This window comes from Streptopelia decaocto (genome assembly GCF_964273445.1).
Source record: "Streptopelia decaocto genome assembly, chromosome: 3".
NCBI classification, from domain to species: domain Eukaryota; kingdom Metazoa; phylum Chordata; class Aves; order Columbiformes; family Columbidae; genus Streptopelia; species Streptopelia decaocto.
Window position 1 is genome coordinate 99728301 of NC_138656.1, and position 15664 is coordinate 99743964.

At 42.8% G+C, this 15664-nt stretch overlaps 1 protein-coding gene and 1 long non-coding RNA gene across 3 annotated transcripts in view; one reads left to right on the plus strand and one right to left on the minus strand.

The window, feature by feature from the left end:
• Nucleotides 1-538: 538 nt before the first annotated feature.
• On the minus strand, nucleotides 539-14528 carry LOC309437176. 2 transcript variants are annotated; one of them, XR_014183509.1, is made up of 4 exons: nucleotides 14360-14528; nucleotides 7523-7792; nucleotides 3527-3596; nucleotides 539-1231 (listed from the first exon to the last, which is right to left on the minus strand). It is a non-coding gene; the product is annotated as an uncharacterized lncRNA (long non-coding RNA). The 2 variants fall into 2 exon arrangements; XR_014183510.1 differs by lacking the exon at nucleotides 14360-14528 and adding an exon at nucleotides 10698-10819.
• A 207-nt stretch (nucleotides 14529-14735) lies between these two features.
• The window catches only part of ERICH1 (glutamate rich 1), a 68124-nt gene continuing 67195 nt past the window's right edge, over nucleotides 14736-15664 (plus strand). The window contains exon 1 of the mRNA XM_082047444.1: nucleotides 14736-14842. Within this exon, the coding sequence (XP_081903570.1) occupies nucleotides 14821-14842 (22 nt within the window). The 5' untranslated portion in view covers nucleotides 14736-14820. The remainder of the gene's footprint in view (nucleotides 14843-15664) is intronic.

Below are 15664 nucleotides of genomic sequence, written 5' to 3' on the forward strand. Positions count from 1 at the left end.
CAAAGTCCACAGCATTAACTCGAAGTTAATGCAACATTATGACACAATTTTCAACTTCCTGCAGAATTCAATGTGTGAGAACAGTGGGCTCAAATGCATTCTTACATGAAAGAAACACCCATTATTTTTGATGTCTTTATGCATAGATGCTGATTTTAAAGGCATCTCAAGCAACAGTGAGAAACTACAACTAAAAAATTTATTAAGACCTATTTAACTGTATGGCCAAAATTCTACTAGAATGTATTAAAAAAGAGATGACCTGTAAAATTCCCTGATGGAATTCACCATACCAATATATACATCCTTTATAACAGAAATCTGCCTCTGAGCCTTGGTGTTGAGATAGGTGTGACACAGCTAACCTGCTTTAGGGAGAGGTAGCATCATCCCTTTGTGATGCCCATTTCACCCCACTCACCACACAGGGAACCAAGAAGTATGAGTAACTACCAGTTTCTGCCCAGATGGAGGCAACTGTTAATACAACACACACATTTAATCCAAGGAATCTCATGTCCAGCGACAAAAGTCCTAAAGAAATAAGTGGGTCCACGAGTCCACTTTATCACAGTTTTCTTTAAAATCAGGATCATAAAAGCATGTAAAATACATCAAATACTGTGAGAAATAACAGATGTAAGTTACAAAAAAGAACTAACATATTTCATCAAGATTCACAGAATTTGCTAGGCAACAATTCCTAGTACCATACATATGGGACCAGTATTATTCACAGATGTAAGCAGCATTCTTATTTATTTCAGAAAACATTCAGAACGGTAAACGAAAGAACCAATGTCATCAGAATTATGATGACAAGGCAAGGAGATAGCAAAGAGAGAGTATTAGGGTAAAAAAATCTAGCAAGGGATAGCTGCGTTACTTTTTACAAAGAACCTAAAAATGCCTCTCTGTTGGGAAAATCCAGTCCACTCTGAGACCTTTGAGAGCAAGGGCAGAGGAAAGGTCATCTCTGTCAGGTGAGGCAGGAGAATCACTTCACACACCCCAGCACCCGTGGAGCTCAGCTGTGCAGTACCAGTATGGAACAGTTCGTATTATAATACTGCAGGTGAGAGAGGCACAAATCCAGGTTTTACCAGCTCCTGACTTCATGGTGGGCTACACACACACCAGGCTTGAGAAGATTTCCTGGCACACTTGAGGAAATCGGGGAGAAAAAGGTCCAGACTTTGAGGAACAGGGACCCCAGAGTAGAAAGGGAAGCCTGGAATAAAGGAGGAGATACCTTTGAAGGACGTCAGAATGAAGTTTCATTGGTTTTAGTAAGCTGTCTGCTTTACAGAAAGGTCATATTAAGTAGCTAATAAAGGTTGTCATACCAGTCCTGACACATACAATAAATATTGAGGGTCACCGGATTTTTTTATTCTCACTTAAACCTTATCTTATATTTAATACTGCCTATTGATTTCATTTAGACCAAAAATAATTTCATCTTCTGAAGCAGAATTTAAAATAGATCACACGTTGTCAGCTCTTTCAAAGGAAATTTCTAAAAATGGTGGAAAAGCACACACAGCCCTATTCAGGATAAACACTAAATTTGTCCCCATTTTTGGTCCTTACTGGAGCTCACCAGAGTGAAGTGCTCACCACAGTCTTCCCAAGCACTGCTACCTGAAGAGAGGTCAGTGTCCATGTGGTGGGGCAAGTTTTAGGGTGTATATTTGTGGTTTGGTAGCAAAATGCAATCTGCTACTTGGAGTTAGTATGGCCCGAAGACATTGTCTTGGATGGAGAAGACAGAGAACTTCAGGTGCCACTCTCAGGCTTTCTGATGCCAGCAGAGGAATGGCCCCAAATGCTCCAGTAATTCTCATCATGATGGTGACTGGGGCAGATTGCAGCATGTTCAGAGAGATGCACAACTCAGTGACACCACAGAAAAATGGACTCTCCCACTTGCAGATAATTTTGTGTCAGCCAGAAGCCCCAAAGGTGGTATATTCATCAACAGTGCAGAGGCAGAACAAGGGCTGTTGTGGTACCCCTGTGATGAAGTCTTGGTCCTGGGCACCTGGCGTACCTTCAGTGGTCATCGAGGGAAGGGCAGGCTATGAAACAAAGGGGACTGCAAAGTTTGGGGAGAACAACTTAGTGATGCTCTCTCTTCCGGCACCAGCAAACTGGTACCCCAGCACAGTGTTTTGGGATATTTGGCTACTTTTGTGACAAGAGCAAGAAAAAAAAAAAAAAAAAAAGAAAAGAAAATGCTGTTTCCCAGTTTTCCATTACAAGAAAAATAAGAACACAGATTATTTGATGATGTATGACATAGTGCAGCCAAAAATACAGCTTCTCTTGTAGGCAGTCTTAGCTCTTCATGATCTTCATGACTTGAAAACTCTCTGTCCAAATTAGGTGATTATTTTTTTAAGCACATTCTGCTCAAAGAGTTAATATATTCAAATTACTCCTGGGTAAGGCTCCAATGAAAAGAACAGAAGTGTGATACAGCCCAAATACGATGCTAAAACCAAAAGCCTTGCTCATGGCGAGGTGTGTGCTCAAGGATGCCTTTGCCAGCCAGCACCTAAAAAACTAGGTCTGAGTTCAGTGGCAAAACCTTCCTTGTTCACCTATAACTCAAACAGCTGAATTTGAACATTTCAAATATTTGAGATGGCTGGATTGCACCAGAAAGTAGGTTAAATTGTGAAAACTAAATACAAATAAGATGAAATCTGGGCAACTGACAGCTCAAATTTGCACACAGGCAGCACAACGTTCTCCAAGCATATCTGGAGAGCAGTTTTATGTGTGCTCATTTATTATATCAAATAACAAATGGAATACATTTAAATCTCTAGGATCCGTTTGTTCTATATTTGTTTTCACTGTGAAGTTGTTTCCATGAAAGTCAATGCTTACAGTTAGGTAGAGCCTGTTAAACAGCTCCTCTCGGTGTGATGGAAATACACACTTAGGGCAGGATTTGGATGCTTGCAAATGGGTGCCTGGTGTTATCTGGGAAACCTCAAGATACTTGAAGTGGGCAGATACATATCAAGTCGGTACGTATGGCACGTGGGTTACATGGGACACTTCTGGAGCAATGGCCAAAGGGCAGACTACTCTAGGTGACTACCTAGAGTCCCTAACGTGGCCCTGAGCTCTTCAGCAGTAGCAGGAGAAGGCCATTGTGGGCAGCTGGAGCTCCCTGGGGGGCTTCTGGGTGCCCCTGACCTGGACTCCAGCCAGTCTTTGTTGTACCAGCCAGGTCTGCATGGGCATCTTGGAGATGTTGAGGCACCTCAAGTGCAAGCCAGTGTTACCAGTCTCCTCCTGTCAAACTGAGGATGCTGCTTTCTCCTTCACTCCCTGACTCACTCAAACAACACAAAATCAAGCAGAGGTAAAGCGAACAGGCTGCCGGTGGGCAAGAGAAAGCCGGCAATTGTCACAGGGGCCAAACCACAAATGGAAACAGAGATTTCAGTCAGTCCCTTTCATTGCATCAAGAAACTAAGTGAAGGCCTAGTTTCAGGCACAAACACACCTGGAGGGTATTTTTAAGTGAATTCACAAATATATCACTTCAGCACCAGCTGAAGTTTCCAGGTACTCTGCTGTGGGAAAAAAATGACAAAAATGCTACTATTATACCAAGGAAATTCAGAAAGATGTTGTTTCCTGGTGACAACAAGCAACATTCCAGGCAATCCTTTTCAGTGATTTCTGAATAAAACTGTTAAGTCATGGGCAAGGAAGAAATCTATACATAGCCACAAAAATGATATTATCTCATATTTCAGTTTCTGCAGGAATCAGTTCTATTCTGTTTTACTCTTTCAGTTCACATATACTTAGGAACAATTAACTGCCTCCATATGGAAAAAAAGTGAAATTATTACTAGTTTCATCTTTATAATTACTACATTAATACTAATTTACTATTGCTTGGTATTGTTAATTCTATATTATCTTCTAACTTTCTGTTTTATTTTGGTTTATTTTATTATACTTTAGTCACTGCTTTTATATCTTTTTTTCCTGTGGGAATATTTAAATTATTCTTAAAATTTCTGTGAAATCTAAAGCTACTAAAGTTGTTGAAAAATTACTGTTAGGTCTGCAATCTTAACTCTTTCACCACTCTCCATTGTGGAAGGTATATAAATGCTTGGGGAAAATCACAATTTTTTTCTTATTTATACAGTCGATTTTTCTAATAGGTTTACTGTATATAGGTTGGCACCAATTGATGTTAAAACACGAAAAATCAATCAATTAAGAATACCACAAACGTCTCTAGATCAACCCACACAGTGTTAGAAGCTATAACAGTAGTACTGGATGGTAAAGTAAATTTTCATAGATACGGTTATAACGTGAACTCATCAACAAGTTTTTACTGAGTAATATTTCAGTGTATCCATCATTTTTTCATAACCAGGACATCTTGCATGCACGTACACTGCTGTTTATTTTGGCAGTTCTTGCAAATCTTTCAGATGAGATTTCACCAGTGGTAGTGATTGCAAGAGCTGGACATATTTACAAAGGGAGGACAAGACTGGAGAAGACATTTTTATGTTTCACTCTGAAAAAAATAGAAGACTAATGATCACACTGATGTCTTTCAGTAGAGAATTCACACGGGAACAGCCTGGTTGCCAAGAATACTTTGTTCCTTGTGCTCCAAAATCAGAAACACAGGAAAAAATTGTTCCATTGGTCAAGAGGAGTGCAGCTTACACTGCAAATCATGATAATAAAGGGTAAGATATTTTTTCAGGGTAGCTTGGACCAGCCTCATAAAAGATGTTGAAAAAGGCAAATTTTATTCATCATTATGTGGAATTGTGCAACTGAAATTAAGAGTCGTATAACATTTTCTCACAGTAAATGACATCCTGTTTGGTTTGTGGGATTTTTTAGGGTTTTTTTTGTTTTACGGGTAATCTGGCTTCCAAGCAAAGAACACTACAAATGCAGCCTGGCAGCTACCTCACATCAGCTGAGCCTCATCAATACAATTTTACATATCAAGATGCATTATACGATGCTGATGACTGTTTCTGTAGTCAGTACCTTGTACACATGAAAATACTCAAGTCTGTCGATTTTTCATGATGCAGTTTGTGGAACATGTATGGCATCTCAGAAAACAGATGTTATTGCAGCTTGTTGCTGGCCCTTAGATGCAACTAGAACAAACCAACCAAAATAGTCATCCCCTGTACTGCCCTATCAGGATCTCTTCCCTGTTATATCCAGACACTTTCATTTATATACTTGATCATTTGTCTCCTTCTCTTCTGGTGCCAAGCAGTATCATGATGCCTCCCTAAAGCCCTCCATAATATGTTCCTTTTTTCCAATGTTAACCTGGGCTTGCTCTTGCGTCTGTTCACCCTTCGGCTGACACATTGCAGTGTTAAGTGCAGGGAAACACAAATGTTAACACGACAGGCTGTGCTTCCAGAACTGATCTTTCAAGCAGTGAAGCAAAATGTTGTCTTTCATTTCAGCACTGTAATCAATCAGAATGTAAAGCTTCACACATCCTCCTGGTTCCCAAGCATCACATTATTTGGTTAAGTTTCACTGTCCATGGACATGCTGCACAGTAGATGGACATTTGTCAGAATATTTTACTAATTTAAAGAAATGAATAAACACATAGAAAATATTCTATTAAAGGAAGTTTAGAAAAGGCACTTGTTATCTTTCAAAAAAAGAATCAAAAGAAAAATAAAATGCATTACATTACTTGGGTATGTTACTTAATGGAAGGCTACCTACAAGCAGATGCCAGGAAAGCTCCAGAAGGTGATTGCAATCTGAATGTTATACAGGTATATAGGGGAAACTTTTCCATTTTATTGATCAAAGCAGCACCAGCCTGGCATACACGGAAGTTCTCAGCTTTGTGTTTTGCTCTTTCCGCACCATTTTTAGGACAGCAATTGATGACAATTTTGGAAAGTAAAAAGAAACAGAAAATCATGAGGAACTGATCAAAGACCTGACACTGATTAGCAAAGAAAGTGTGTTTTGTAATTTATCCACAACAAGGAGTATTCAAGAGTGACTTCTCACCCTGCTCTAATAAGCACAGTACATGGCAACAATATTAATGTATCAGATTAAACATCTAGTAGGGAATGTACAATCTCCAAAAGCACTGTGAAATGAAAATGTGATTTTAAAATACATTAATTAAGAAGAATGAAATAGACGTCAAAAAGAAAACTCAAAAACAAACAATATAAAAGAACTAACTGCACTTTAAATGACCTCACGAATGAACAGACATTAGTGTAGAAGATCTTTTATTGGTGGATGCAAGAATATTTCCACTGATATATGTAACCTTTAACACTTTATTTTAGCTGCAGAGAAACATTTTTAGGGAGGAAAAAGATCAGAACTTTGGGACGCATCCAAAATCAATGTATCACTTCTTAATTTGAAAAGAAATATTTCAGACCTTCCAACTATTGAATTTAACTATTTAGATCTATTATAATGCTTTGGTCATCTATTTCATTATTTTCAAAGTGCACTGTATGTGCCCTTGAATTCATAAATTAATGTATAACTTTCTAAATCTAATTGCAGCTGAAATCTTGAAGTGTAGAAAGTTCAAGTTTTCCTGAGAAAGGTCAGTGCGAAATAAGAATGTATCATTTTGCAAAAGGAGGAATGAGGCAGAAAAATAATGTAGAGAGAAGCTTTCTTTTTTGAAGTGTCATATATGCTAAGATTTTGGAGTAGTAAATTCTAAATTACCATTTACAAAAACTGTTATCAAATTACTTACCATTCATACATATTGTCATAAAATTACAGGATATCACAACTAATTGCACCCCTCTTCAACTTCATCAAAATAATTTCTTTTGAAACACCTTACTTATACTCACCTCTTCCATAATGAATAAAAGCTGACATGCATGGCGATGGGAGATGCTACAGAATGCAATGCATTTCAGAACTGGCAGCAGAAGTAATAATCCATTTTCAGATGTATTGCTGCCTTTTATGCACATAACGCTATAAACTGGAGATACCTGGAACAGAAGCACTCTGATCTACAAATCATAGCATATTGCAATTTAAATAAACTGTGTGCTGTGAAGGAGCCATGCCTAGTCTATGTGTAACATTTTGATTTCTCAGCCTACTAAAACTTAAGGGGAAAAAAGCAGCAGTCCTGTTTATCCATTTGAATTCCAGAATGGAAAACAGTAAATTTAAATTTCTGTTAAGCTACTAAAAAAACACCACTTACATTAGTTACTTTAAAATTAATCTCTTAAATATCAGAATTATTCTCTTAAATCAAATAATTTATCTAGCTCTGAAAACTAATTCTGGACGTTTGCAGTAAGAATACGAACTATAGTAGCTATACCTAAATGACGCTATTTTTAAACAGATCATTAAATGAGTGAGATCAAAATGTCAGACTGAAATAAAAATCAAATTACAGTGTATACAACCTTTAACAGGAAAGCTTAACAATCACATTTTTTAAATGTCTTACCTTTAAGTAAAACATTATGGCAAAGATAACCCCAAAATAGCCAAAAAACAGGCCAGATGCTGGATAACAAAGCCACAAGTCGCCATCAAAGAAAAGATCAGTTTCAAGACCTGAGGCCAGAAAGGGCTGGAAACATCAGAGGGGCTTGAGTTCTCCTTCAGAGGGAAGGTGAAGCTTGTGTCACTCTTTCCAACGGGAGCCCAAAGTCTTCCCAGCTAGAGGATATTAATACTTCTTACTCATATGGAACATCTTCTTGCTATGTGATGTCTTCATGCCCCAATTAAAAAAAAAAAAAAAGCATTAAGTCTACGTACTATTTCTTCTACATAGTGTTATCACAAGGAAGCCTGGTTAAGGGTATGATAGAGAATTCAGGCAGATACATCGTCTTTTCAAGAAACTTGACTGTGCTTTTTCATTTCCTTCCCTAGCATTAAAAAAAAAAAAAAAGCCCAGATTCTTCCTGTAGCTTCAACTACACAGAATTTAAAAGGCTGCAAGATCAAGGGAAGTAAATCAAAGGAAGAAAAGCAAGGTTTGTCCTCCTTTCTGCTCATCAGGGAAGATAATTGTTATCAATCTCTAAAACTAAAAAATGTATTTGTTCATTTAAGTGAAATCTGCTGTTGCGCAGAGGATAAAGGTGGCCTTGTACTGATGCTCTTTGGAAAGAATTTCACTCTGCATGAATGAAGCAAAAGTGTCGTCTTTTATCTTACTTGGACTCTGTTTAGACAAATTTGACAGAGTAAGTGTGTTTATGCTCTGTAGCTTTATAACTCAATGACTTATTAAGTCATAAATCAATAAGAATGTGAAAGTGGAAGATCCTTTGAGTTTTTTTCCTTCCCCTCCTATTTTTAGATTATAAGAAATAAAAGGAGCAGTAACTACTTAAGATTCTCTCTTTACTGTCTGCCATTCAGGGGAAAAAAAAGATGGGCAAAAATAACCTCCCACTTGTGGCAATTGAAGTGATTTGTTCTGTGATATTTTTATGGGCTACTTGTGAAACTAGAAAGCAGGAGTGAAAGCTGGGAAGATCTTTCTACTCCTCACTGCCAGTGAAACACACAAGAATGTAAGCACATACTTTTGTACCCCTGCAGCTGCACCAGCTCTAAAACTGCCAATGTAAGAGTGAAATGGTTTGGACAAAGTTTCCTTGAAGGCTAAGTTGATTACCTGCATCATTAATAATACCGTATATCGTTTCTAGGAAAAGTCAGCAGCCTATCCAGTTGCGAAACTAAAATTGCTGGAGACTTTGACATTTTATGATATGTAATTTGTGTAACATTATTAAGGCATTAAAAGGTTTTACAATGCAAGTCGTACTGTCAAGAAGTAAAGAATCACAGGAAACTAATTCAGTTGACCTCCAATGCACAAAAATCAATGTCAAGTAGGAAACCAACATATTAAAAACCCCTGGCATGCTAAGGGCAATTAGATTCCAGACAAGCTTAAACAATTAATTTGCATTCTCTCTCAATAATCTTAGGGATCATTGAAATACAGTATCATCTAGATTAAAGAAGAAAGGCAATAAGGATGTGATACAAAATAAAAATATCCCAAATTGTTACTCTCAGTACTGACCTGCTGCCTTTCCAGGGCAATGCTGCAGAGTTGATCCTGCTGAGTGCCAACAGTCCAAAGGCTGAACACTGCTTGAGCAGCCTCTCAGCTTCCAAGATGAAATAGGTAACAGAGACACTTTAAATGACCCCTACACAAGAGACTGGTTCCAATTTCTCCCTAAATTTGTGTTTCTTAGCTTGACACTTTCCTAACTTTTCAACTTCAAGACTTAACCTTCACATTTGCTAGAATAAACTTTGGCTCGCAACAACTTTTTGTTTTCAAACTGGGCTCAGATCAATCTGACAACCCTAAGATGCTCTTTTTTTCCTTTGGCACAACAAATTTACCTTTCAAATAGAGTGTTTAAGATGAAAGATACAAAATTGAGACTGGTAGAAGGATTTTGGGTGAAGAAGGAGTAACTATGAAGGACCCAGGATGGGGCAGACAGAAAGCTCTGGTATATACTTCACTTTTTGTTATTTGTGCATATGCATAGTCTGAATCTCTAAATTTTTGCCTTGTTGGATTGATGTATATATTTGGCCATGTTTTTGACTTGTTTCATTACAGTAAATTTATCTGCTTTATCTACACACAGCGTTGGCAGCATCTACTGAAGACAACAGACACTGACTCCCCTCGTGAGATAAAAGCCTTCACTTATGCTACCCCTCACGCATCTCTGCTAACTACAGGTGTATACTACATTTATTACCAAAAGTGGAAAGTCTTTTTAGATCGTAAGAATATATGGTTATACAAGTAAAAACAAACAAACAAACAAACAACAACAACAAAACAACAACAACAACAACAAAAAAACAACTAATGCCATACTGGAAGCTATTTGTTGTTCATTTTCAAAACTGGCAAGGATGGAGAAATGAGAAAAATGTGGAATGAAAATGCATGGAAGAAAAATAAATTTTATGCACAAAAGTAGTATTTAAGAAAGCACAGTGAGAAACAGATAAAAGCAAAGTGAGATCAAATATATATGCATGCGTAGAAACAGTGATTGAGAAATGTAACTGCAGTGATTTCCATCCTCTTATCACAACTGAGCATGTACTAAATGAATAAACTGCTACTTGACATTTCCTAAATAAACATCATGGGAAGAATACTTTTTTAACTTTAATGAATCATTTTGGCCCCTACAAGAGAAAGTAGCTGTGAAGAACTATAAACTGTTTTGGGAAATATAATTCTATAATGGAGATATATACAGACTGAAATATGAGAAGTTGTGGTCTCCTACAGGTCTGCTTTGAAAGAGATTCTGATTCATCCATGCCCACTTCTACTTATATTTGATCATAGCTGTTGACATACCGTATGTGCCATGCAGAGATATTTCTCTACTAGAGGTAAGAGAGCCATATGGTTTGAGGATGACTATGAATTTTCGCAAGGCAAACTGAACCACATATATTTTTTTCTGTAGTTATTCAAACAAAACTACCCATTTAGCAAACAGAATATTTTCGATTCAGGTGGGATATTTTGGCGCATATAATACATTTCTAGAGAACTGAAAGTCTCTCTTACATACAGGCATAACTGTTAAGCTAATACTAACTTGGTGCATTAATGGTCCTCTTGTTCACCATGCATGGTTAGATAAATTCACTGTAGTAATGAACTGAAGCAGCAAATAAGACTTGTCTTGTTCATGGAGTAGAACTGAAGCAGCTGTTTTTTGTTTGACTGATGCAGTTTGAAAGGGCCCCCTGATGGTATACCCTAGAAAAAACAAGGGTTTATTTCAATGCTCTTTTTATTACCAAAATTACTCCTAGGATTATCATAGCTATACAAAGAAATTGCTTTGGCTAGGTGTAATTGCAAATAGGAAAAAATGTTCCTGCCAGAGCCATGTGTAAAATAACATTTCACAGAATCACAGAATAGTTGGCGTTGAAAGGGACCTCTGGAGATCATCTAGTCCACCCCCCATACTAAAGCAGGTTCACCTACAGCAGGTTGCACAGGAATGCATCCAGGCGGGTTTTGAATATCTCCAGAGAAGCAGATATTTAACCACCTTTATTAAGGCACACAAAAACTATCCCAGTAATTACTCCAATGTCCATAATTTAGCCAAAAAAAGCTCTCAATCAAGATGAAATTTAGTCATCCAGTCTATGTCTATGAATATTTCCTATTAGAACATTCACTGCCAGAAAAAAAAAGTTGTAATTTTGAAGTGGTAACTTGACCAGGACGGGTGATGTCCAGGGAAGCCTGCCGAAGGTACGCTCTTGTACTTGGTGTCCAGACACAGTGGAAACCGAATATCCAAGGCTTCCTCTGGCTTAGGTATGAATGCCCTATTCAGGGACACATTTCTTCTATCACCTCTACCTATTAATATTGAAGTAACTTGCTTCATATATTTGAATTTATTAGAACATAATTTTTAGCCAGCCATAATGAACCTTGACATTTTGTCTTGATTTGGTAACTTTTAACAGCTTGGCACAGCCAACAATATCACCATTAATACTGGCGGGACTTTGCCCTGCACAAATGTGAAATCCTGATCCCACTAAGTCATTAGAGATATTAACACCAAATCAGTGAATACTGGATTTGACTGTGCAGTTTTACACATTATACAGACAAAACACATAAACACATTCCCCCCAACACCTCTGTCAAAAGTACTCAGTGTTTGCTGGTTGTTAAATGCTTGCTTAAAGCATTTATGACTTCACTCTAAGTGTAACTTCAACTTGTAGCAGAAATTTGAAGTCATTTCAGAGGGACTAGAGATTCTAAAAAGTTAACGAAGAGGTATGCCCTATACTGTTCTACTGCAAATGAGATACATGTGCAACTAAATGCAAATAGCACCTTATAGTGCTAAAATGAAAAGCTAAAAATAATCTAAAATAGAATCAACAAATTCATTTGACAGTCTTAGCTTTTACTTCACATGTAACAGAACAACGGCATAATAAATGCATGCTTTATCTTAGGAATATTATGTCACATCGCACAGGGTCTCACTACAGCACTCAGAATTAAATCTCCAATTCATAACATTGTAATTCATAAAATTATTAAACATCATCTGAGTCCATTTTAACCACATACTAGACATCTTGAAAAGCATGAAAAAATCATGGGGGGAACAATCTTTCAAATATAAATGATAAAATCTGGTTAGCACTGTAAAAATAGCTACATGCAGTAAAATTAAAACTTGCTATTTTGAAAGAAAGTGCTTTGTGCAAACCATTTGGAAATTACTTGAAAGCATAATTGCTATATTGCTGAAAGTACAGAAATATAAAACTTCTACTGTTCTTATTTTACCTGTTTTCCAGATAAAACACAAAGAAATGAAACCAATCACAGATGTGAAAGCCTGGTACCTCAATTACATCTGCATTATAAAATAGTATTATCCCCTGCCCTAGACCAGAGCTGCTTTTTAAAACAAGTCCAGTACAACTAATAGGCTCCCATGACACACCCCAAGCTTCAGTACAACAGATTCAGCTACTAAGACGCAACACCAGGTTTCTCAGTCCTCTGCCCTTGGACTTGGACTCGGCCATATTCAGGTGACCCTTCCTCCTAGCAGGATACCCCCTTGCAGCCAATCTGCTACCTAAAAGACTAGAGATATTCAGTATTTCAAAATTTGCCAGTGCTCCGTTTGCAATGCTACTCTGAAGCACACACAGATCTATACAAAACACTCCAACACTAAGGAGGGCATTTGAGTTTCGCAGCCTTGTTCTCGGGCTCACACCACCTAGAGTGATTGGAGCACTTGATGTCGTTCTAAGTGCTTTAATTTGGAAGAGATTCAAATATCACCCGCTCCCAAGACACATTAAGCCGGTGTAAGCCTGTGCCGTAACGAAACACAATCGGAAACAAACAAAAGGTTTGTCGCCGAAGATTAGAAACCCTTGGAAGTTTCAGAGAAGTTGAGGTCGAAGGACTTGGATGTGCATTTATCGCTAAACGCCGCACGTCACCGGCATCGCTGTTAAAACTGGGGCACGGGCAGTCTAAGAATTAGGTTACGAAGGCGACAGAAAGCGAAGCCGTAGGTGAAAGCCCCTTCGGCATTTTCCGCCGGCTGGAAGGCTCCCCTCGCTCCCCTCCCTTGGACCCATCCGCACCGGCCCCACCGCATCGCCCCGCGCCGGGCTGGGAGGGGCTGCCCGCCTCCCACCCGCCCCGAGGTGGCGGCCGCCGAGCGGTCTGGAGGCTCCGCTCCGGGGGGCGAGACGGGCCGGAGCGCCCTGCGTTTTTAATATGATGTTGCTTAATTATTTGATTTCTCCAGCAGACGGTGTTTCAAAGGACCGCGGAGGCACTCGGCCAAGCCGGACGCAAACACCGCCCTCCCAGCGGGGAAAGCTGTCCCTGATCGCCCCGGCGACCGGGGGCAGCGCGGCAGATGCGTCCAGCCCCTGGCGCCCGCCTCCGCGCTTCGGATGCGCGCCCGCGGACTTTTCCAACCGCGCCGAGCCCTGCGCGCCCGCGGCGGAGCAAATGCGCGGAGCCGGCGCGGGTAACGCGCGGGACGCACCCGCCGCCCGCCCGTCCTCGGGTGCCGGGCTGAGGTCACGCCGCCGCTCGGGGCCGGGCCGCCCCTCCACGGGCTGTGAGAGGCCAGGGAGCAGCGCGGCCCTTCCGACGTACCCGCAACCGCCGCGGCACGGCGACCGGGAAGGAGAAGGGGAAAGCGGTGCAGATGGCAGCGCGGCTCCGGCCCCGGCTCCCCCGACCGGTCCTCACGGGGCAGCCACGAGAATCACGCGCTCCCAAAATTTAAATCGCCGCCGGTACTGCGGCTCCGCGAGCAGCATCGCCCGCCCCGCCGCTTTCTCCGGCCAAACCGGCCGCACAGAGGGTCCGTCCGCCGTCCCCCTCCTCCCCGCCTCCTCTCCCGCTCTGTGCGGCCGGTGCCAGCCCGCAGCCGCCCCGCGCCGGTACAGGGCACGCTGCCACGCAACCGTCCTGCCCGGGCTGTGCCGGAGCGAGACCCACGCCACGGCGAGACCCACGCCACGGCCAGCGCGGCGCCGGGACGCGCCGATGATGGGGTAGGACGCCACAACCGACGGCGCGGCTGGCGCGCCCTCGCCCCGCTGCCCGGGGACGCGTCCCCGACGGCGCCGGTCCCCGCACGCAGCGGCACCGGCACCCCCATTCCCTCCGCTGCCTGAGCGGGGGCATCCCGCCCCGACGGCGGCCCCCTCCCTGCCTCCCTACCTTTTTCAGCGCTGACATTCTAGTGCATTATTAACGCGGCGGGCGCGGGCTGCGCGCGGGGCTGCCGGGTCAGGCGGAGGAGACGCGCGGCCGGGAGCGGGAGGCGCGGCGAGCGCCCAGCATCCCCCCGGCGCCGCTCCCCCCGCCGGGGCGCCGCCGCCGCCCGCTCCCCGCGCGCCGCCCGCCGCGCGCCGCCCCCCCTGCCCGCGCGCACCCCCGCCTTCGCTCCCGCGCGCGCGGCGGCGCCTGCCGGCTCTGCGCAGCCGCGCGCCCCCTGCCGGCGCCCGCGAGCACAGCGCCGCACACGGCGGGCGGACGGGGCGGGGCCGCGCGGGCACGCCCCTGACAGCCTCTCCACCAATCGTGCGCGTCCATTTCTGTGACGGACAGGCGCGGCGGCGAGCAGGAAGAAGGGTGAGCGCGGGGCCGGTTGGGCTCCTCGGAGGGCGCCGCCGGGGGCCATGGCCCTGAGCTGGAGGGAAGGTAAGGCCGGGCCGGGTGAGGGGCACGGAGCGGGGGTGTTACTGCTGCCGTGCCTGCTCCCTGGGGCCGGGGACAGAGGCAGCCGGGGTGAGCGGCCCCAGGCGCGGCAGCCCTCAGCTGAGGCGCGTTTCCAGCGGGCGCACCGTGCTGCCTACGGCCGCGCCGCGGGACCCGCGTGTCCCGCTCCTCGGCGACCTCTCGCGCGGGTAGGGGCGGCGGTTCGCCGGGAGCGGGCGAGGAACGGAGCCCCGGAGAGAGAGGCGGCCCGTGCCCAGGTGCATCCCCGGCGGGGGCGCAGGGCTCGGGCTGAGCTCGCAGCTCCGGGCCGGTTCCCTCCGGCGCCGAGACGCCGGGCAGAGCTCCTGCTCTTGCTCCTGCCTGGGGGCTGCGAGGGGCGATAAATAAAATTATTTAATCGTGAACTATTCTAAGATGAACGCTTTTTTTTTTTTTTTCCCTCAGTGTGTATATGCATGTTTACTCGTTAGTGACCACATAGCGTGGCTTATTTAAGGCATGTTAGCACAATTCTAAAATAACCATGGTACTGTGCTTGCATAGCAAAAAGAAAAAAAAAGCCTTCCCTGTCCAAGCGTAACTTCAGTGTGGTTTGCCTTTATGCTTTATAAAGAATGGCCTTGTGCGGGAAGAATGCAATATTAAAAATACAGATGTTCTCGAAATGATATCTTGTTCTTAAGGGGGGTTGAGTGTTGCTGAGCTATAAGAGAGCTGAATGTTTGCCTGCTGTAGTGACTTTGTGTCTGGCTCTTCAGTTTTCAAGCAGTTCCAACAGGCTGAAACTTTTATTTTTCCTGGAAG